This window comes from Pleurodeles waltl, chromosome 2_2, assembly GCF_031143425.1.
Source record: "Pleurodeles waltl isolate 20211129_DDA chromosome 2_2, aPleWal1.hap1.20221129, whole genome shotgun sequence".
Taxonomy (NCBI): Eukaryota; Metazoa; Chordata; class Amphibia; order Caudata; family Salamandridae; genus Pleurodeles; species Pleurodeles waltl.
The window spans coordinates 1,200,224,426-1,200,246,040 of record NC_090439.1 but is presented as its reverse complement, the minus strand read 5'-3'; the positions used below and the strand labels follow the sequence as shown (position 1 = coordinate 1,200,246,040).

Below are 21,615 nucleotides of genomic sequence, written 5' to 3'. Positions count from 1 at the left end.
ACACTGACCTGCAGACAGCTTTACATCTTGGGAGCCGCCATGAGCCACTTACAAACATCATGCTGCTGTTGCTGATCGTTGATAGACAGCGAAATCTACGCCGCCCTGAACACCAACAACTGTAAGTACACACACACCTACCTGGATTGTAAACCTTAAAAACAGTGTGTTGCGCATGTTCACATATCAGGGAAACACACCATGGGGAGCAGGTACACATCTCAATCTACACACCCACAAACATACATTAACATGAACACGCACAGTCAATATACGCCCTCTTTGGGCAGCACACTCACACTGCCCCTCAACACTTCACAGATACACAGAGCCACATATCTCAGGCACAAGGACAATTAAGTCTATACAACATTGTCAAATAGCAACAACAACACACCTAAAACACATATACAAATACAAAGCACACACGTTCACTACTGGCCAGAAACTGTCTACACATACAACACACATATCTATCTATGTTGAATGGAACACAAACAACACCACCAGTAAACAACCCTGCAATGGATACACACATCACACATCAATGGAAGCACAATGTCATGCACAAAACACTGAGAGTTAAATACACCAAGAACACCATCACAACTACACCTACATAATTGGGATGGGGCCCTCTGGGGCACCCAGGCAAGGAGACTGCACTGGGACATAGAACACTCTCATTAGGACCCTCAAACAACATGTCCATAGGAAATGGCCCCAAATAGCTCACAGAGAAAAAACATACAAAAAACACTTGTCAGACCCAAATAAACAATGGAGAAGGGCAAGTCAACTAAGCACAATCAACTCAGACTGAATGGGACTGACCTCAACAGGAACCAACTGCAAGGGACACACACCTACATTTAAACATGCACAGGCAACTGCAAACACAGCTAGCACAACTGAACACATTCGATGTCTGCACATACAAAACTCAAGCTGACACACATCAGATACATACACAAGCCATATCAAGGGGACAAGTCCAACACCATACATGCTGACATTGCACAACACAATAAGAAACACTATACAGTGTCACAAAACATATAGACCTACACACACAACACATAACCTCCTCTTTGGGGACACTAGCACTGTACACTCACTCACATACTGCAAACAGCACCACATTGAGCAGGAAGCAGGTTCAAACACATACTACTGCAGGCACGCAACCAAAGTCACTCAGAAGCAACAGAAAGCTAAAAATGGAATTACAGGGCAAATGTATACTCAAACCAAAACAACAGTTTATTAACTTGTTTAACTATGAATGTCCAAAGGCCATTGGCCAGCCCATGAAAAAGTCCAATGATGGCACAGTGTAGTGCCCCTACTTGACTCCTGACTACCTGATGACCTCCAGGGGCATCAAGGGGGCAGGCAGGCACCTTAGGGTTATCCTCCTGGGGATGGGGGTGAGGTGGTTGGATTCAGGGGTGAGGTTTGGGCTTGTGCTTAGGGGGGCTTCTTCTTTGGAGGGGTAGGCTTCTTCTTGGGGGTAGGGATAGGAGTGCTTGCATAGTGGGCATGGGAGACCTTAGGGGTGGAAGGGATGGGACTGGGCTGAACGGGGGATCTTCTGGGTATGTATGAGGGTCGGGAATGACAGCAGTGAGTTCAAGGTCACACAGGACCAATTTCTTAGGGCCACAGGGATGGTCACTAGGAGGAGATTAGGATTTGGAGGTACAGAGAGTTGTTGTATAATGTGGAGGTTTTGATGCCGTGGGTGCATGCTTGTGGTAGGTATGCTTGTGTGTGGTGGGTGTCTGTTGTGTCGGTGAGTGAGGGTGTTTATGTGTCTTGTGCTTAGGGTGGGTGGAGGTGCTGGGGTTGCCATGGTATGTAGATGAGTGTCTGCTGGGGTGATGACTGCAGGTATGTTGGATGTGCTGGATGTAGGGTTGTCTGTAGTTGTGGTGTCTGTGGGTGTGGTGATTGGGCTGGATATCTGGAGGTCTGCTGGTGTGATGTCTGTGGGAAGGATGGGTGTGATTTCTGGATCAGTGATTGTTGAGGGGGTGTCTGTAGGCATGATTGATGTCATGGGTGTGATGCAGGGGTTTGTGGGGGTGTCAGGGGAAGTCATCACTGTTGCTTTGTCTGCACGTGATGTCTGTGTGCGTGCTGGTGTTTCTTGTGGTGCTTGTGTTTGTGTGCACTACCTTTGTCTGTTGAGGTGGATGACTGAGGGTCTATTTGTGTGCTTTGAGTAGGTTGGGGAAGGGGGATTTAGATTGGTAAGAGGCAGTTGGAGGGGGGATGGAAGGTGGGGGTTGACCGTCTGGCATAATTGTGTAGGCAAGAGCCTGAAAAGATTCCTGAAGGCCAGCCATTGTACCATGAATGCCCTCCAGGAATGTGTTTATCTGTTGGAGTTGAGTCGCTAGTCCCTGGATGCACTGACGATGGCTGACTGCCCCACAGAGATAGTCCTTAGGAAGTCAATAGCCTTGTTAGACCTTTCATTCTTGACATGGTCTGCCCTGTCTTATCTGCCTCTGCATCCCATGTTTTGACTGTGTCCTGGACTCTGTTTTTGCTGTTTTTGGTACCCTGGGCACTTTCCCACTGCTGACCAGTGCTAAAGTGCAAGTGCTCCTGTGTAAAGTGTGTGTGTAATTGGCTTTTCCATGATTGGCATATTTGATTTACTAGTAAGTCCCTAATAAAGTGTACTAGAAGTATCCAGGGCCTGTAAATTAAAATGCTACTAGTGGGCCTGCAGCATTGGTTGTGCCACCCACATGAATAGCCCTGTAAACATGGCTCAGACATGCCAATGCAGTATCTGTGTGTGCAGTTTTTAACTGCCAATTCGACTTGGCAAATGTACCCACTTACCAGGCCTAAACCTTCCTTTTTTATACATCCAAGGCACCCCTAAGGTAGGCCCTTGGTAGCCCCATGGGCAGTGTGCAATGTATGTTAAATGTGGGACATGTACTGATGTGTTTTACGAGTCCTAACAGTGAAATACTGCCAAATTTGTGTTTCATCTTTCTCATAGCTTAACATGGGGGCTGCCTTTTAATTTAAATATCCTTAAAATCATTTCCCTTTGAGAGCCAATAAAAATGTGGAGTTTGGGGTCTCTGACCACACAATTTAAAAATACATCTGTTAGTGAAGTTGAATTTTAGATTGTTAGTTTGAACATGCCTCTTTTAGAAAGTAGACATTTTCTTACCATTTTGTGACTCTTCCTGTTTGTGGAATCCCTGTCTCGGTCAGACTGACAGTTGGGCTGTTAGTGAATCTCCTCTAGACAGTGACTCAAAGGGAGCTGGGGTGTAGCCTGCATATTCTGATGGGCCATCTGTGCTAGAGTGGAAGGAGGAGTGGTCACTTACACCTGAATGGGTTGTGCCTGCCCTCACACAATGCATTCTCCAACCCCCTGGAGTGAGTCTGAGGCCTTGCCTTGGCAAGGCAGATATAAACAACAGAGACTTTCCTTTGAAGTTTGCCTACTTCAAAGGCAGAAAGGGGTATAAGTAGTGGACTCAAAACCCCAGACTTTAGATTACTTCTGGAAACAAGAGGAACCTCTGTCAAGGAGAAGAGCTGCAGAGCTGAGGAGAAGTGCTGCCCCTGCTCGTGACTGTGCTTTGTTGGGCTATCCTGAATTTGCTGCTTCTGCCTGTGGAAGGGAACAAAGACTAGACTTTGTTGGGCATTCCTGCTTGAGAAGAATCTCCAAGTGTTTGAACTGAGCTTGCCTCTTGTTTTGAAATCTCAGGGCCATCAAAGACTTTCTCTGCCAGCACGTGGACTCCCTGCTGAGACTCCTGCCCTACCAAGTGTTGTCTTATCCAGTCCCTGGGCCCTTGAAAAGTAAAGTTGGCAGAACAAGAGCTGAAATCCAAGCACAGAACACTGTGCGGGGAAATTTTTAACACACTATCTGCAATGCGGCTGATAAACGACAAGCCACCCGGTTCACGGCAAGAATCAACGCTCCACCTCCATCTCAGCTGAGTGATTGATGCATCATGGTTGGAGAAACGATGCAACACCTGCATGTGGCTGCTGATAATGACGCAAACCCCACACATCAAGTTTTTCTAACACTGTGCCACTGGATTTCTCATGCATCGTCGCTGGGCGTAGAAGTCATCGTGAATCTGAGTGGATCCGAGGTGCCCTGTCCAGATATTGGTGCGTTGTTCTCTTGCAAGGGAGGAAAATGACGCATTGCCTACCCGACCAGAGATGAAATGACGCATGGCCTCACTTGTGAGTAAGGAATCGATGTATTTTTTACTTTTCCGATGTACTCTCGCCTCTGCGGCTTTAATTTTGACGCTAACCTGGTACTTTGTGAAAAATCAACGTTTCCATTTGTTTTCTATGGAGTAAGACTCTTATTCTTTTGAAAATGTATATATTGACTTGTGTATGTTGGATTTTGTCATTTTGGTCTTGTTTGATTTTGATAAGTATTACCTATTTTTCTAAACTTATGTGGTGTCTACTTTCTTTGTTTTTTCACTGTATTACTATGTGTGTTGGTACAAATACTTTACACATTGCTTCTGAGATAAGCCTGACTGCTTTTGCCAAGCTACAAGGGTGTGAGAAGGGGTTATCTAAGTGTGTATCAACATTGGCCTGGCTAGAGTGAGGGGCCTTGTAGGAAAGTACCATCTTGCCTGGCATGTTACCCCCATTTTCACTGTATGTATGTTTTTTTTTTTGCCTATGTGTCACTGGGATCCTGCCAGGCAGGGCCCCAGTGCTCATAAGTGTACCCTGTATGTGTTCCCTGTGTGGTGCCTAACTGTATCAGTGAGGCTCTGCTAACCAGAACATCAGTGTTTATGCTCTCTCTTTGCTTTAAAATTGTCACTGCAGGCTAGTGACTAATTTTACCAATTCTCATTGGCACACTGGAACACCCTTATAATTCCCTTCTATATGGTACCTAGGTACCCAGCGTATTGGGGTTCCATCAGATCCCTATGGGCTGAGCATTTCTTTTGCCACCCATAGGGAGCTCAGACAATTCTTACATAGGACTGCCACTGCAGCCTGAGTGAAATTACGTCCACGTTATTTCACAGCCATTTTCACTGCACATAAGTAACTGATACGTCACCTATAAGTCTAGCCCTCACTTGGTGAAGGTTAGATGCCAAGTTACTTAGTGTGTGGGCACCCTGGCACTAGCCAAGGTGCCCACACATCGTTCAGGGCAAATTCCTCAAACTTTGAGAGTGCGGGGACACCATTACACGCGTGCACTACTCATAGGTCACTACCGATGTGTAGCGTCACAATGGTAACTCCGAACATGTCTAAGATCATGGAATTGTCACACCAATACCATTGAGGGACAATTCCATTATCCCCCGGGTCTCTAGCACAGAACCCGGGTACTGCCAAACTGCCTTTCCGCGGTTTCCACTGCAGCCCAGTCCCAGGAAGGCAGAACAAAGGATTTCCCCTGAGAGAGGGTGTTACACCCCCTCCCTTTGGAAATAGGTGTGAAGGGCTGGGGAGGAGTAGCCTCCCCCAGCCTCTAGAAATGCTTTGATGGGCACAGATGGTGCCCATCCCTGCATAAGCCAGTCTACACCGGTTCAGGGATCCCCCAGCCCTGCTCTGGCATGAAACTGGATAACGGAAAGGGGAGTGAACACTCCCCTGACCAGTACCTCCCAGGTGAGGTGCCCATAGCTCCTCCAGTGTGTCCCAGAACTCTGCAATCTTGGATTCAGAGGTGTTGGGGCACAATGGGCTGCTCTGAGTGGCCAGTGTCAGCAGGTGACGTCAGAGACCCCTCTTGATAGGTGCTTACCTCTCTTGGTAGCCAAACCTACTTTCTTGGTAGCCAAACCTCCTTTTCTGGGTATTTAGGGTCTCTCCTCTGGGCTATTCCTCAGATAACGAATACAAGAGCTCACAAGAGTTCCTCTGCACTTCCCTCTTCGACTTCTGCCAAGGATCGACCGCTGACTGCTCCAGGACGCCTGCAAAACCGCAACAAAGTAGCAAGATGAATACCAGCAACATTGTAGTGCCTCATCCTGCTGTCTTTCTCGACTGTTTCCTGGTGGTGCATGCTCTGGGGGTAGCCTGCCTTCACCCTGCACCAGAAGCTCCAAAGAAATCTCCCGTGGGTCGACGGAATCTTCCCCCTGCTAACGCAGGCACCAAAAGACTGCAGCACTGGTCCTCTGGGTCCCCTCTCATCCTGACGAGCGTGGTCCCTGGAACTCAGCAACTCTGTCCAAGTTACTACCACAAGCCAGTGACTCTTCAGTCCAAGTTTGGTGGCGGTAAGTCCTTGCCTCCCCACGCTAGACTGCATTGCTGGGTACTGTGTGATTTGCAGCTACTCCGGCTCTGTGCACTCTTCCAGGATTTCCTTCATGCACAACCAAGCTTGGGTCCCCAGCACTCCTTCCTGCAGTGCAGAACCTTCTGAGTTGTCCTCCAGCATCGTGGGACTCCCTTTTGTGACTTTGCATGGACTCCGGTTCACTTTAATTCCAAGTGCCTGTTCAGGTACTTTTGCATGTGCTGCCTGCTTCTGTGAGGGCTCCCTGAGTTGATGGGCGCCCCCTCTGTCTCCTCCTCCAAGCGGCGACATCCTGGTCCCTCCTGGGCCACAGCAGCACCCAAAAACCTCTACTACAACCCTTGCGGCTAGCAAGGCTTGTTTGCAATCTTTCTGCATGGGAACACATCTGCAAGCTTCATTGTGACGTGGGACATCCATCCTCCAAAGGGGAAGTTCCTAGTCCTCTTCTTTCTTGCATATCTCCAAGCTTCTTCCAACCAGTGGCAGCTTCCTTGCACCCTCAGCTGGCATTTCCTGGGCTCCTGCCCACTCTCGACACTGTCGCAACTCTTGGACTTGGTCCCCTTGTCTTACAGGTACTCAGGTCTGGAAATCCACTGTTGTTGCATTGCTGGTGTTTGTTTTTCCTGCAGAATCCCCCTATCACGACTTCTGTGCTCTCTGGGGGTAGCAGGTGCACTTTACACCTACCTTTCGGGGTCTTTGGGTGGGCTATTTTTCTAACCCACACAGTTTTCTTACAGTCCCAGCGACCCTCTACAAGCTCACATAGGTTTGGGGTCCATTTGTGGTTCGCATTCCACTTTTGGAGTATATGGTTTGTGTTGCCCCTATACCTATATGCTCCTATTGCAATCTACTGTAATTCTACACTGTTTGCATTACTTTTCTTTCTGTTACTTACCTAATTTTGGTTTGTGTACATATATCTTGTGTATATAACTTATCCTCATACTGAGGGTACTCACTGAGATATTTTTGGCATATTGTCATAAAAATAAAGTACCTTTATTTTTAGTAACTCTTTGTATTGTGTTTTCTTATGATATTGTGCATATGACACCAGTGGTATAGTAGGGGCTTTACATGTCTCCTAGTTCAGCCTAAGCTGCTTTGCCATAGCTACCTTCTATCAGCCTAAGCTGATAGAAACACCTCTTCTACACTAATAAGGGATAACTGGACCTGGCACAAGGTGTAAGTACCTCTGGTACCCACTACAAGCCAGGCCAGCCTCCTACAATGGTTGTGCAGCGGTGGGACAAGTACTTGTAACTACTTTAACACTTTGTCACTGTGTACTTTTCATAAGAAGAAGAATATACAAAACAGTTCCGTGTATGTACACTTAACCAAAAAGTTTTGCTTTTCTCCTCTTAAACTAAAAGTTTTTTTCTCTGTTCTTTAAAAAGTCCTGAAACTTTTTCTTCCTTCTCACTATTTCTAAACCTTTTACTATCATGTCTGTAGAAGATTCTACTCTTAAAATGGTCAATTCTACTTATGACAATTTGAATTACAGGGGCCTAAGGAGTCTCTGCTTAGATAGAGGTTTAGTGATAGGAAAGAACCCTACCAAAGAGTTTCTATTTAACATGCTTGTTGTAAATGACGAATCACAAGCAGGCACATCAAATAAGAGGTTAATAGAAGTTTCCCAATCTGACTCAGGGGGTCTCCTTGCGGGAGGTAGGGAGGGTTCTGAACAGGATCTGCCCCCTAGCAGGACACCCAGTAATGTTGGTAGTAATGGAGGTTCCCATCACAGTAGGGGCGTCTTTATTCCTAGAGGCCAAGTTGCTAGGGTTCAGTCAGTTAGGGACAGATCCCCCTCTGTTGTTTCAAACTTTTCCTCTGTTGTAGGAAAGTACCATCTTGCCTGGCATGTTACCCCCATTTTTCACTGTATATATGTTGTTTTAGTTATATGTGTCACTGGGACCCTGCCAGCCAGGGCCCCAGTGCTAATAAGTGTGCCTGAATGTGTTACCTGTGTAGTGACTAACTGTCTCAACGAGGCTCTGCTATCCAGAACCTCAGTGGTTATGCTCTCTCATTTCTTTCAAATTGTCACTAACAGGCTAGTGACCAATTTTACCAATTTACATTGGCTTACTGGAACACCCTTATAATTCCCTAGTATATGGTACTGAGGTACCCAGGGTATTGGGGTTCCATGAGATCCCTATGGGCTGCAGCATTTCTTTTGCCACCCATAGGGAGCTCTGACAATTCTTACACAGGCCTGCCACTGCAGCCTGAGTGAAATAATGCACACATTATTTCACAGCCATTTTCACTGCACTTAAGTAACTTATAAGTCACCTATATGTCTATCCTTTACCTGGTAAAGGTTAGGTGCAAAGTTACTTAGTGTGTGGGCACCCTGGCACTAGCCAAGGTGCCCCCACATTGTTCAGGGCAAATTCCCTGACTTTGTGAGTGCGGGGACACCATTACATGCGTGCACTACACATAGGTCACTACCTATGTGTAGCTTCACAATGGTAACTCCGAATATGGCCATGTAACATGTCTATGATCATGGAATTGCCCCCTCTATGCCATCCTGGCATAGATGGCACAATCCCATGATCCCAGTGGTCTGTAGCACAGACCCTGGCACTGCCAAACTGCCTTTTCAGGGGTTTCACTGCAGCTGCTGCTGCTGCCAACCCCTCAGACAGGTTTCTGCCCTCCTGGGTCCAGCCAGGCCTGGCCCAGGATGGCAGAACAAAGGACTTCCTCAGAGAGGGGGTGTTACACCCTCTCCCTTTGGAAAATGGTGTGAAGGCAGGGGAGGAGTAGCCTCCCCCAGCCTCTGGAAATGCTTTCTTGGGCACAGATGTGCCCAATTCTGCATAAGCCAGTCTACACCGGTTCAGGGACCCCTCAGCCCTGCTTAGGCGCGAAACTGGACAAAGGAAAGGGGAGTGACCACTCCCCTGACCTGCACCTCCCCTGGGAGGTGCCCAGAGCTCCTCCAGTGTGCTCCAGACCTCTGCCATCTTGGAAACAGAGGTGCTGCTGGCACACTGGATCCTATGGCTATCATTTAGTGGAAAGAGTAGGGATAGGAAGGAAAGTGATGCCAATAATTTTAGAGTTCTTAAGAATGTACTCCTAGATGGTTATGGCTTAACCACTGAACAGTACAGGATGAAGTTCAGAGAAACCAAAAAGGAGTCTTCACAAGACTGGGTAGACTTTGTTGACCATTCAGTGAAGGCCTTGGAGGGGTAGTTACATGGCAGTAAAGTTACTGATTATGAAATCCTGTATAACTTGATCCTGAGAGAGCATTATTCTTAATAATTGTGTGTCTGATTTGTTGCACCAGTACTTGGTGGACTCGGATCTGACCTCTCCCCAAGAATTGGGAAAGAAAGCAGACAAATGGGTCAGAACAAGGGAGAACAGAAAAGTTCATACAGAGGGTGTGAGAAAGTCGCCTCTTTCTAGCCTTGTTACCCCCACTTTTGGCCTGTTTGTGAGTGTATGTCAGCGTGTTTGTCACTGTTTTCACTGTCTCACTGGGATCCTGATAGCCAGGCCCCAGTGCTCATAGTGAAAACACTATGTTTTCAGTACGTTTGTTATGTGTCACTGGGATCCTGCTGGTCAGGACCCCAGTGCTCATAAGTTTGTGGCCTATATGTATGTGTCACTGGGACCCTGTCACACAGGGCCCCAGTGCTCAAAAGTGTGCATGTATATGTTCCCTGTGTAGTGCCTAACTGTCTCACTGAGGCTCTGCTAACCAGAACCTCAGTGGTTATGCTCTCTCATTACTTTTAAATTGTCACTAACAGGCTATTGACCAATTTTACCAATTCACATTGGCTTACTGGAACACCCTTATAATTCCCTAGTATATGGTACTAAGGTACCCAGGGTATTGGGGTTCCAGGAGATCCCTATGGGCTGCAGCATTTCTTTTGCCACCCATAGGGAGCTCTGACAATTCTTACACAGGCCTGCCACTGCAGCCTGAGTGAAATAGTGCCCACATTATTTCACAGCCATTTTCACTGCACTTAAGTAACTTAGAAGTCACCTATATGTCTAACCTTTATCTGGTAAAGGTTAGGTGCAAAGTTACTTAGTGTGTGGGCACCCTGGCACTAGCCAAGGTGCCCCCACATTGTTCAGGGCAAATTCCCCGACTTTGTGAGTGCTGGAGACACCATTATATGCGTGCACTACACATAGGTCACTACCTATGTGTAGCTTCACAATGGTAACTCCGAATATGGCAATGTAACATGTCTAAGATCATGGAATTGCCCCCTCTATACCATCCTGGCATAGTTGGCACAATTCCATGCTCCCAGTGGTCTGTAGCACAGACCCTGGTACTGCCAAACTGCCTTTCCTGGGGTTACACTGCAGCTGCTGCTGCTGCCAACCCCACAGACCGGCTTCTGCCCTCCTGGGGTCCAGCCAGGCCTGGCCGAGGATGGCAGAACAAAGGACTTCCTCAGAGAGGGGGTGTTACACCCTCTCCCTTTGGAAAATGGTGTGAAGGCAGGGGAGGAGTGTGTTGTTGGTTGTGGGGTTGGCAGCAGCAGCAGCTGCAGTGTAACCCCAGGAAAGGCAGTTTGGCAGTACCAGTCTGTGCTCATAGCACCTGAATCACAGTGTGAGCAGGGGATGGACAGTGCAGGGACACTAATCAAACTAAATTAATCTGCGCTTGATCCAAACTCCACAGAAAGAAACAAAAGTGACTCATGGCAAGCGCTGCCCCATTAGAATACAGTAATGAAGAGTGACAATCATGCCAACGAATGGCAAGCGAAGGGTGGGTTCCAAGCCCATTAATGAACACAGAAGTCTTGCAAGCAAGAGCCCAAGCACAAGTTCATGGTCAAGCAGACTCGATTAAAAAACGAGTAGTATGTTTAGCACTGCATGTGTCCATCCACAACCACTGGCATTCCAACACTCTTCCATAGAAAACAATGGAGGTAGGACCCTAAAAGAATACCACTAAGGAAACAATGGTAAATTAAATAGAAGTATGAAATAGTTAAAATACAAATCCATATGAATTAATGTTAAAAAATGTAAACAGTGTACATGTTTAATAGTTATTATTAAAATACACTAATTTAAATGATAAATGCACATTAAACTATTTATTTTTCTTTTGATGGGTATCTTTTTTGCTGCGAATTTCAGAAAAATAATTCAACATATTTCCCTAGATTAGTGGAATATGACGTAGAAATACAATTATTTTATGACTTTTAAATGAAAAACATCTTACCATTAAAATATTTTCATGCATATTAATCATTATTGAGAGTGGTGTAAAGTTAATGGAGAATATTTAACTATCATTAATAAAATGTTTTGTTACATTATTGACTACATTATTAAATTATTTTATATACAAATTAATAAATATGTTCAATATTTATATATATTTATTGTAATAAGGGATGTTTATTTATATTTTTAAATATTTTAAATACTTTAATTTCATTCAACATTATTTCCTATGGGGTTTTATTTTAAGTCCCTCCCTCCATTATTTGCTGGTGGAGGGTGTTGTACGACCAATTCTTGGCCATGTCCTGTGGTGGATTCACTACTGTTGTTTGTTTTTACAAGTTACTTGCACTTTGAGTTTGTGAATACTAAAAAAATTGTAAATTTACTCAGAGGTGTAAAGTTACTTACAAGTGTAAGTTATCATTATTAATCTGGGCCTAAATAATGCCCTAATCTATCCAACACACCATGATATTATATTCATGGTTTCAGCCCTGTTTATTCAGATTTTCTTTTTTGACAACTACACCTTTCTTTCTCAGTGTTGCCAGATTTCATCTCACTGTTCTTGCCTCATTTCTTTCTTCTTTGCAGATCAGTTATGGGGCTCAGGACCCTGTACTCAGTGACAGATTGAGATTTCCATCTTTTTACCGGACCGTCCCAAGCGAGCTCTCCTTCTTCATTGGAGTTGCTCAGCTGTTGAGACATTTCGGGTGGACCTGGGTGGGGATCCTGACAACGGATGATGACAGCGGGGAGCTAGCGCTGCGAGAACTTAGAGAGGTGATTGGCCAGGTCGGAGGCTGCATCGACTTTTTCCATATGATTCCCCCTTACCTCTCTAGCGCTGACCCCCTGGACCTGGGTAGAGTCATAGAGACTGTGAGGGCATCAACGGCGCAGGTCATCATTCTCTACTGCAGTTCACTAAACGCTATCCATTATTTCACCAGCTCTGAATGGGAAACACTGCCCCCTAAAACCTGGATTTTGTCATTGGCCATATCTAATTTTTTTGAGTATAAATTTATGATAAATTTATTTCATGGAAGTCTGGCATTTCTAATCCAAAAAGAAGAAATTAAGGGATTTAAAGATTTTCTCCATGATGTTACCCCATCAAAGTTTCCAAGTGATACAGCCCTGAAAAATCTATGGGAGATGAATTTTCGGTGTCTTCTAATGGATAAAAAAAATATCAATGAGACAGACATTCCATCTGATGTTTATTGTTCAGGAAAAGAGACATTTGAAATGTTGAAAGGATATCAGAACATCAACTATAGTCAGATAAATTCGATTCATACTGCTGCCTACTTATTGACACACGCGTTACATAACATGTACTCATCTGATCCCAGACCAGGATCAGGAGGTGCTGCTTGGAGCTTAATGAAGGAACAAAAGCCGTGGAAGGTAAAAATGCATCACATGCAAAATGGAGACAGAGATGCGACTCCTACCCTTTTAGGTCTCACGTTAGCCAAGACCTTTTGAATATATTACAATTACACATGTAATATACTTGTTTACAAATAGTTCTCTTCATCTATTGGTACGTTGTTGTGTCTTTCACATTTGTGTTCTGACCACTACAGCATGGGGTAGTGGGCCAGCCCAGTTTACCCATTGGTTAACCTCACTGTGAGTGGCGGCATCTTGCCCTCTCAAGAGGAGCACATCTGCACACAAAATAGCTCTCGTTATGCTAGTGGTCACAATAGCAGTGCGTGCTTTTTGAGCAGCAGATTAGTGAATTTACTGAAGCATAGCTGCCAAGTTTTCAGATATGTGTGTCATTTGCATGGTTTCAAGGCACTTATAAGTGACATTCAACTGCTGAATGTGTCACACAAAGGGCCAGATGTCAGTATATTTGGCTTTGCAATATCATATTTGCAAATGTTTGTGATTCAGAATTAGGAAATCACAAACATTCATGTATTAATGTGTCTTTGACACATTGTGCATGTCGCATTAGTTTGCAAATAGACCTACCTCATTAATATTCATGAGGTAAGTCTAACTTTGCACTGTGAATAGCAGGAATCACAGGGATAGTGACTTGCTGAGATCAGCAGCCCACCATGTGGGTGATTGCTTTTCCAATAAAGCATTTTTTTTTAAATGCAGCCCATTTTCCTTAAATAAAAACAGGATGCATTTCATGAAGAAAACAGAAAGGTTTTCTTTTCATTTTTAAGAGCAGGCAGTGGTCCTTAGGATCACTGCCTGCTCTTAAAAATGTTTACACCTTCCCAATTGTGAACGGATTACTACCTCCTTTAAGACGCATTAAAATGTGAATATTTTGCAACCTCATTTAAGTTACAAAAGATTCACACATACCAATGCAACTCAGTGTTAGGAATGGACGCCCCAAACACTTCCCTTCCTAATATCGAATTGCAAAAGCAATTCAGTGTAGGAGGCTGGACTGGCTTGTAGTGAGTACCAAGGGGTACTTGCACCTTGCACCAGGCCCAGTTATCCCTTATTAGTGTATAGGGTGTCTAGCAGCTTAGGCTGATAGATAATGGTAGCTTAGCAGAGCAGCTCAGGCTGAACTAGGAGACGTGTGAAGCTACTACAGTACCACTTAGTGTCATATGCACAATATCATAAGAAAACACAATACACAGTTATACTAAAAATAAAGGTACTTTATTTTTATGACAATATGCCAAAGTATCTTAGAGTGTACCCTCAGTGAGAGGATAGGAAATATACACAAGATATATATACACAATAGCAAAAATATGCAGTATAGTCTTAGAAAACAGTGCAAACAATGTATAGTTACAATAGGATGCAATGGGGAAACATAGGGATAGGGGCAACACAAACCATATACTCCAAAAGTGGAATGCGAACCACGAATGGACCCCAAACCTATGTGACCTTGTAGAGGGTCGCTGGGACTATTAGAAAATAGTGAGAGTTAGAAAAATAACCCTCCCCAAGACCCTGAAAAGTGAGTGCAAAGTGCACCAAAGTTCCCCTAAGGACAAAATAGTCGTGTTAGAGGGAGAATGCAAGGAAAACACAAATCAGCAATGCAACAACGATGGATTCCTGTCTGAAGGTACCTGTGGAACAAGGGGACCAAGTCCAAAAGTCACAAGCAGCTCGGAGATGGGCAGATGCCCAAGAAATGCCAGCGGTTGGTGCAAAGAAGCTCTTACTAGGCTGAAGAACTGTGAATACTGCAGGAACGACAAGGGCTAGAGACTTCCCCTTTGGAGGATGGATCCCCCACGCCTTGGAGAGTCGTGCAGAAGTGTTTTCCCGCCGGATGGACGCCAACAAGCCTTGCTACACGCAAATCGTGCGTTTGGCGTTTTTGGACGCTGCTGGGGCCCAGGAGGGACCAGGAGGTCGCAAATTAGACCTGCAGAGAGAGGGGACGTCGATCAAGACAAAGAGCCCTCACTGAAGCAGGTAGCACCCGGAGAAGTGCCAGAAACAGGCACTACGGGGATGCGTGAAACGGTGCTCGCCGAAGTTGCACAAAGGAGTCCCACGTCGCCGGAGACCAACTTAGAAAGTCGTGCAATGCAGGTTAGACTGCCGTGGACCCAGGCTTGGCTGTGCACACAGGATTTCCGCCGGAAGTGCACAGGGGCCGGAGAAGCTTGCAAAGTCGCGGTTCCCAGCAATGCAGCCCAGCGAGGTGAGGCAAGGACTTACCTCCACCAAACTTGGGCTGAAGAGTCACTGGACTGTGGGGGTCACTTGGACGGTGTCGCTGGATTCGAGGGACCTCGCTCGTCGTGCTGAGAGGAGACCCAAGGGACCGGTAATGCAGCTTTTTGGTGCCTGCGGTTGCAGGGGGAAGATTCCGTCGACCCACGGGAGATTTCTTCGGAGCTTCTGGTGCAGAGAGGAGGCAGACTACCCCCACAGCATGCACAAGCAGGAAAACAGTCGAGAAGGCGGCAGGATCAGCGTTACAGAGTTGCAGTAGTCGTCTTTGCTACTATGTTGCAGGTTTGCAGGCTTCCAGCGCGGTCAGCGGTCGATTCCTTATCAGAAGGTGAAGAGGGAGATGCAGAGGAACTCGGCTGAGCTCATGCATTCGTTATCTAAAGTTTCCCCAGAGACAGAGACCCTAAATAGCCAGAAAAGAGGGTTTGGCTACCTAGGAGAGAGGAAAGGCTACTAACACCTGAAGGAGCCTATCACAAGGAGTCTCTGACGTCACCTGGTGGCACTGGCCACTCAGAGCAGTCCAGTGTGCCAGCAGCACCTCTGTTTCCAAGATGGCAGAGGTCTGGAGCACACTGGAGGAGCTCTGGACACCTCCCAGGGGAGGTGCAGGTCAGGGGAGTGGTCACTCCCCTTTCCTTTGTCCAGTTTCGCGCCAGAGCAGGGGCTAAGGGGTCCCTGAACCGGTGTAGACTGGCTTATGCAGAATTGGGCACATCTGTGCCCAACAAAGCATTTCCAGAGGCTGGGGGAGGCTACTCCTCCCCTGCCTTCACACCATTTTCCAAAGGGAGAGGGTGTCACACCCTCTCTCAGAGGAAGTTCTTTGTTCTGCCATCCTGGGCCAGGCCTGGCTGGACCCCAGGAGGGCAGCTGCCTGTCTGAGGGGTTGGCAGCAGCAGCAGCTGCAGTGAAACCCCAGGAAGGGCAGTCTGGCAGTACCAGGGTCTGTGCTACAGACCACTGGGATCATGGAATTGTACCAACAATGCCAGGATGGCATAGAGGGGGCAATTCCATGATCATAGACATGTTACATGGCCATATTCGGAGTTACCATGGTGAAGCCACATATAGGTAGTGACCTATATGTAGTGCACGCGTGTAATGGTCTCCCCGCACTCACAAAGTTCAGTGAATTGGCTCTGAACAATGTGGGGGCACCTTGGCTAGTGCCAGGGTGCCCTCACACTAAGTAACTTTGCACCTAACCTTTACCAGGTAAAGGTTAGACATATAGGTGACTTATAAGTTACTTAAGTGCAGTGTAAAATGGCTGTGAAATAACGTGGACGTTATTTCACTCAGGCTGCAGTGGCAGACCTGTGTAAGAATTGTCAGAGCTCCCTATGGGTGGCAAAAGAAATGCTGCAGCCCATAGGGATCTCCTGGAACCCCAATACCCTGGGACCTCAGTACCATATACTAGGGAATTATAAGGGTGTTCCAGTAAGCCAATGTAAATTGGTAAAATTGGTCACTAGCCTGTTAGTGACAATTTGAAAGTAATGAGAGAGCATAACCACTGAGGTTCTGGTTAGCAGAGCCTCAGTGAGACAGTTAGGCACCACACAGGGAACATATACATGCACACCTATGAGCACTGGGGCCCTGTGTGACAGGGTCCCAGTGACACATACATATAGGCCACAAACCTATGAGCACTGGGGTCCTGACCAGCAGGATCCCAGTGACACATAACAAACATACTGAAACCATAGTGTTTTCACTATGAGCACTGAGGCCTGGCTATCAGGATCCCAGTGAGACAGTGAAAACAGTGACAAACACCCTGACATACACTCACAAACAGGCCAAAAGTGGGGGTAACAAGGCTAGAAAGAGGCTACCTTCTCACACAACCCCCCCCCAAACGAAGGACAATAAGGCTAACCTTGGCCAGTTGAGACTTTATTGTCTAAGTGGTGATAAGTAGAGAGTAGCTCTGCAATAGACTGGTTACTCCCTTTATCATCCACTATATGGTTACTTCCCTGTGGGGATGTAAACCACCCTGTTTGAAGTTTTTAAGCTAAGCAACAATGTGAAGATGTATTTTCAGAGTTTCTATCAGTAAGTTTTAGTTTAGAGCAGTGGGAATTGTCCACTGAACCTATTTGTAGTGATGGAAATGCCAGACAGGGATGCTGTCTCAGAAAAGCCATAGCTGGGCAAAAACTTTGTCCATATGGCTGGAAGAGAGAACAGGGATGCTGTTTCTCTTGGGTTGGAGCAGGGCAGGGATGCTGTCCTATCAGCTCCACACTAGGGCAGGGATGCTGTCCTAAGTGTTGTGAGGCAGTGCAGAGTTTCTGCACTAAAGTTTCTCTGGGAGGGTTGGAGGGATGCTCCATGTTAACTAAAATGGTGCTCTTTTTCTCACCAATGTTAGTTATCCCACAGAGAGGTACTTCCACCTCAGGGAGTCCAGCTTTGCCAGCTGATGATTCCCTTGGAACAGGTGCCACCCCAGGAGAGGTTTCTCCCACCACAGGAATAGTATCCTGAATGGTAGGGTGGTTAGGGGATACTGTGATACCCTTTTTACCTGTTGCTGGAGAGGGATCCTGAGTTTTCAGGCCTTCTCTCCTTTGCTTTTTCATTTCACTTGAAATGAGAGGGAACAATTCCTCAGGGATGCCCAGCATGGCTGCATGGGCATAAAACTCTACATCAGCCCAACCTGAGGCCTCTAGGTCATTACCTAAGAGACAGTCTACAGGTAAGCTAGGTGATACCACCACCTGCTTAGGGCCAGTAACTCCACCCCAACTAAACTGAATTATAGCTAAGGGAAGAAACTTAGTGGAGTTATGGACATCAATAATCTTATACTGTTGTCCAATGATGTGTTGTTCAGGAGGCACTAGGTTTTCAGTCACCAAAGTGAAACTGGCACCTGTGTCCCTGTAGGCCAAGGCCTCAACACCATTTATTGAAACTGTCTGCCTGTACTTATCCATTGTAAGGGGACAAGCAGCCAGTGTGGCAAGGCCAATGCCACTAGGTGTGACAGAAACTGTCTTGGGACTGATTACATCAGTTTCCACTATGGACCCATAAGTGAACCCAACTACACCCTTTGCTTGACTGTTGCCAGCAGTCCCACCACTAGTATCACTACTGCTAGGGGCACTAGAGCTTGATGTATTAGTGGTGGTAGGCTCAGGGGGTTTACCTGGACAGGACTTATCCCCTGGCCTATGGCCTCTGTTTTTACACACAAAGCACCAAGGCTTTTTAATGTGTGCAGGTTGGGAAGAAGAGGAAGAATTTGTTTTATCCCCACCCTCTGAAGAGTGTTTAAGATTTGAAGTGGGATCTTTGGTTTTACCCTTATCCCCATGCTTATCTTGAGATTTTTCACCATCTTTCTTCTTATTGCCATCTTTGTCACCCCCTGTATGAACTTTTCTGTTCACCCTTGTTCTGACCCATTTGTCTGCCTTCTTTCCCAATTCTTGGGGAGAGGTCAGATCAGAGTCTACCAGGTACTGGTGCAACAAATCAGACACACAATTATTAAGTATATGCTCTCTCAGGATTGTGTTATACAGGCTTTCATAATCAGTAACTTTACTGCCATGTAACCACCCCTCCAAGGCCTTCACTGAATGGTCAATGAAATCAACCCAGTCTTGTGAATACTCCTTTTTGGTCTCTCTGAACTTTATCCTGTACTGTTCAGTGGTTAAGCCATAACCATCCAGGAGTGCATTCTTAAGAACTGTAAAATTGTTGGCATCACTTTCTTTCACAGTAAGGAGTCTATCCCTACCCTTTCCACTAAATGATAGCCATAGGATAGCAGCCCACTGCCTTTGAGGGACATCCTGTACAGCACAGGCCCTCTCAAGTGCAGCAAACCACTTGTTAATGTCATCCCCCTCCTTATAAGGGGGAACTATCTTGTGCAGATTCCTGGAATCATGCTCTTTTGCAGGATGACTATGGGGAATACTGCTGCTGCCACCATGGGTATCTAAACCCAACTTCTGTCTTTCCCTCTCTATTTCTAAAGACTGTCTATCCAAATCCAGCTGTTGCTTCTTGAGCTTCAGTCTGGTTTGTTCCACTCTCAATCTATTGAGCTCCCTTTCCAACAATCTGTCATCAGGGTGGGTGGGAGGGACATTTCTAGATACAGAGGTATGATGGGAATGAACAGAAGGAGACCTGTCCCTTACAGAGGGCACCCTAACAGCTTGGCTACCAGTATAATGTGAGAGCACATCATCAGTATGATGTGATTCAACCTCTGTACCAACTATGCTAGACTGTCTAGTAATGGGCAGGCTGAGAAGTTTCTTTCCTGAACCTTTTCCTGGGGGAGTCCCTGGATCAGATTGAGAACCATTAGCTACTTTTTCTACAGATTGGGCACTTATGGCCTTATCCTGTACTCTAAGCATATTAATTAACAGTTCTAAGGAAGGATTCTTCCCTACACTCAAACCTCTCTCTATGCAGAGACTCCTTGCTCCTTTCCAGCTAAGGTGATCATATGCAAGTTTGGACAGTTCAACTTTTTGGCCTGTGCCAGACATTTTTAGAGAGAGTTAAAGTGATAGACAAAGAGAAAAAAGTTTTCAGAACTTTTTGGAAAGACAGAAAAAAAACTTTTTAAACTTTTAAGAACTTTTTGAAAGTTTAGAAGTACTTTTCAGCACTTAGAAAAGAGTGAAAAGAGGAAATGCAAAACTTTTTGGCTATGTGTATATACACTGACCTTGTTTTGTATATTTTTCTCTTATGAAAAGTACAATGACAAGAGTGGTAAGTAGTCTCAAGCACTTATCCCACCACTGCACAACCAACGTAGGAGGCTGGACTGGCTTGTAGTGAGTACCAAGGGGTACTTGCACCTTGCACCAGGCCCAGTTATCCCTTATTAGTGTATAGGGTGTCTAGCAGCTTAGGCTGATAGATAATGGTAGCTTAGCAGAGCAGCTCAGGCTGAACTAGGAGACGTGTGAAGCTACTACAGTACCACTTAGTGTCATATGCACAATATCATAAGAAAACACAATACACAGTTATACTAAAAATAAAGGTACTTTATTTTTATGACAATATGCCAAAGTATCTTAGAGTGTACCCTCAGTGAGAGGATAGGAAATATACACAAGATATATATACACAATAGCAAAAATATGCAGTATAGTCTTAGAAAACAGTGCAAACAATGTATAGTTACAATAGGATGCAATGGGGAAACATAGGGATAGGGGCAACACAAACCATATACTCCAAAAGTGGAATGCGAACCACGAATGGACCCCAAACCTATGTGACCTTGTAGAGGGTCGCTGGGACTATTAGAAAATAGTGAGAGTTAGAAAAATAACCCTCCCCAAGACCCTGAAAAGTGAGTGCAAAGTGCACCAAAGTTCCCCTAAGGACAAAATAGTCGTGTTAGAGGGAGAATGCAAGGAAAACACAAATCAGCAATGCAACAACGATGGATTCCTGTCTGAAGGTACCTGTGGAACAAGGGGACCAAGTCCAAAAGTCACAAGCAGCTCGGAGATGGGCAGATGCCCAAGAAATGCCAGCGGTTGGTGCAAAGAAGCTCTTACTAGGCTGAAGAACTGTGAATACTGCAGGAACGACAAGGGCTAGAGACTTCCCCTTTGGAGGATGGATCCCCCACGCCTTGGAGAGTCGTGCAGAAGTGTTTTCCCGCCGGATGGACGCCAACAAGCCTTGCTACACGCAAATCGTGCGTTTGGCGTTTTTGGACGCTGCTGGGGCCCAGGAGGGACCAGGAGGTCGCAAATTAGACCTGCAGAGAGAGGGGACGTCGAGCAAGACAAAGAGCCCTCACTGAAGCAGGTAGCACCCGGAGAAGTGCCAGAAACAGGCACTACGGGGATGCATGAAACGGTGCTCGCCGAAGTTGCACAAAGGAGTCCCACGTCGCCGGAGACCAACTTAGAAAGTCGTGCAATGCAGGTTAGAGTGCCGTGGACCCAGGCTTGGCTGTGCACACAGGATTTCCGCCGGAAGTGCACAGGGGCCGGAGAAGCTTGCAAAGTCGCGGTTCCCAGCAATGCAGCCCAGCGAGGTGAGGCAAGGACTTACCTCCACCAAACTTGGGCTGAAGAGTCACTGGACTGTGGGGGTCACTTGGACGGTGTCGCTGGATTCGAGCGACCTCGCTCGTCGTGCTGAGAGGAGACCCAAGGGACCGGTAATGCAGCTTTTTGGTGCCTGCGGTTGCAGGGGGAAGATTCCGTCGACCCACGGGAGATTTCTTCGGAGCTTCTGGTGCAGAGAGGAGGCAGACTACCCCCACA

General features: G+C 46.2%; 1 protein-coding gene across 1 annotated transcript in view; it reads left to right on the top strand.

Annotated features, from left to right (window-relative positions):
- Window positions 1-21,615, top strand: part of LOC138279442 (vomeronasal type-2 receptor 26-like) — a 344,592-nt gene that overhangs the window by 126,529 nt on the left and 196,448 nt on the right. Inside the window, exon 4 of the mRNA XM_069219404.1 lies at window positions 12,200-12,391. Within this exon, the coding sequence (XP_069075505.1) occupies window positions 12,200-12,391 (192 nt within the window). The remainder of the gene's footprint in view (window positions 1-12,199; window positions 12,392-21,615) is intronic.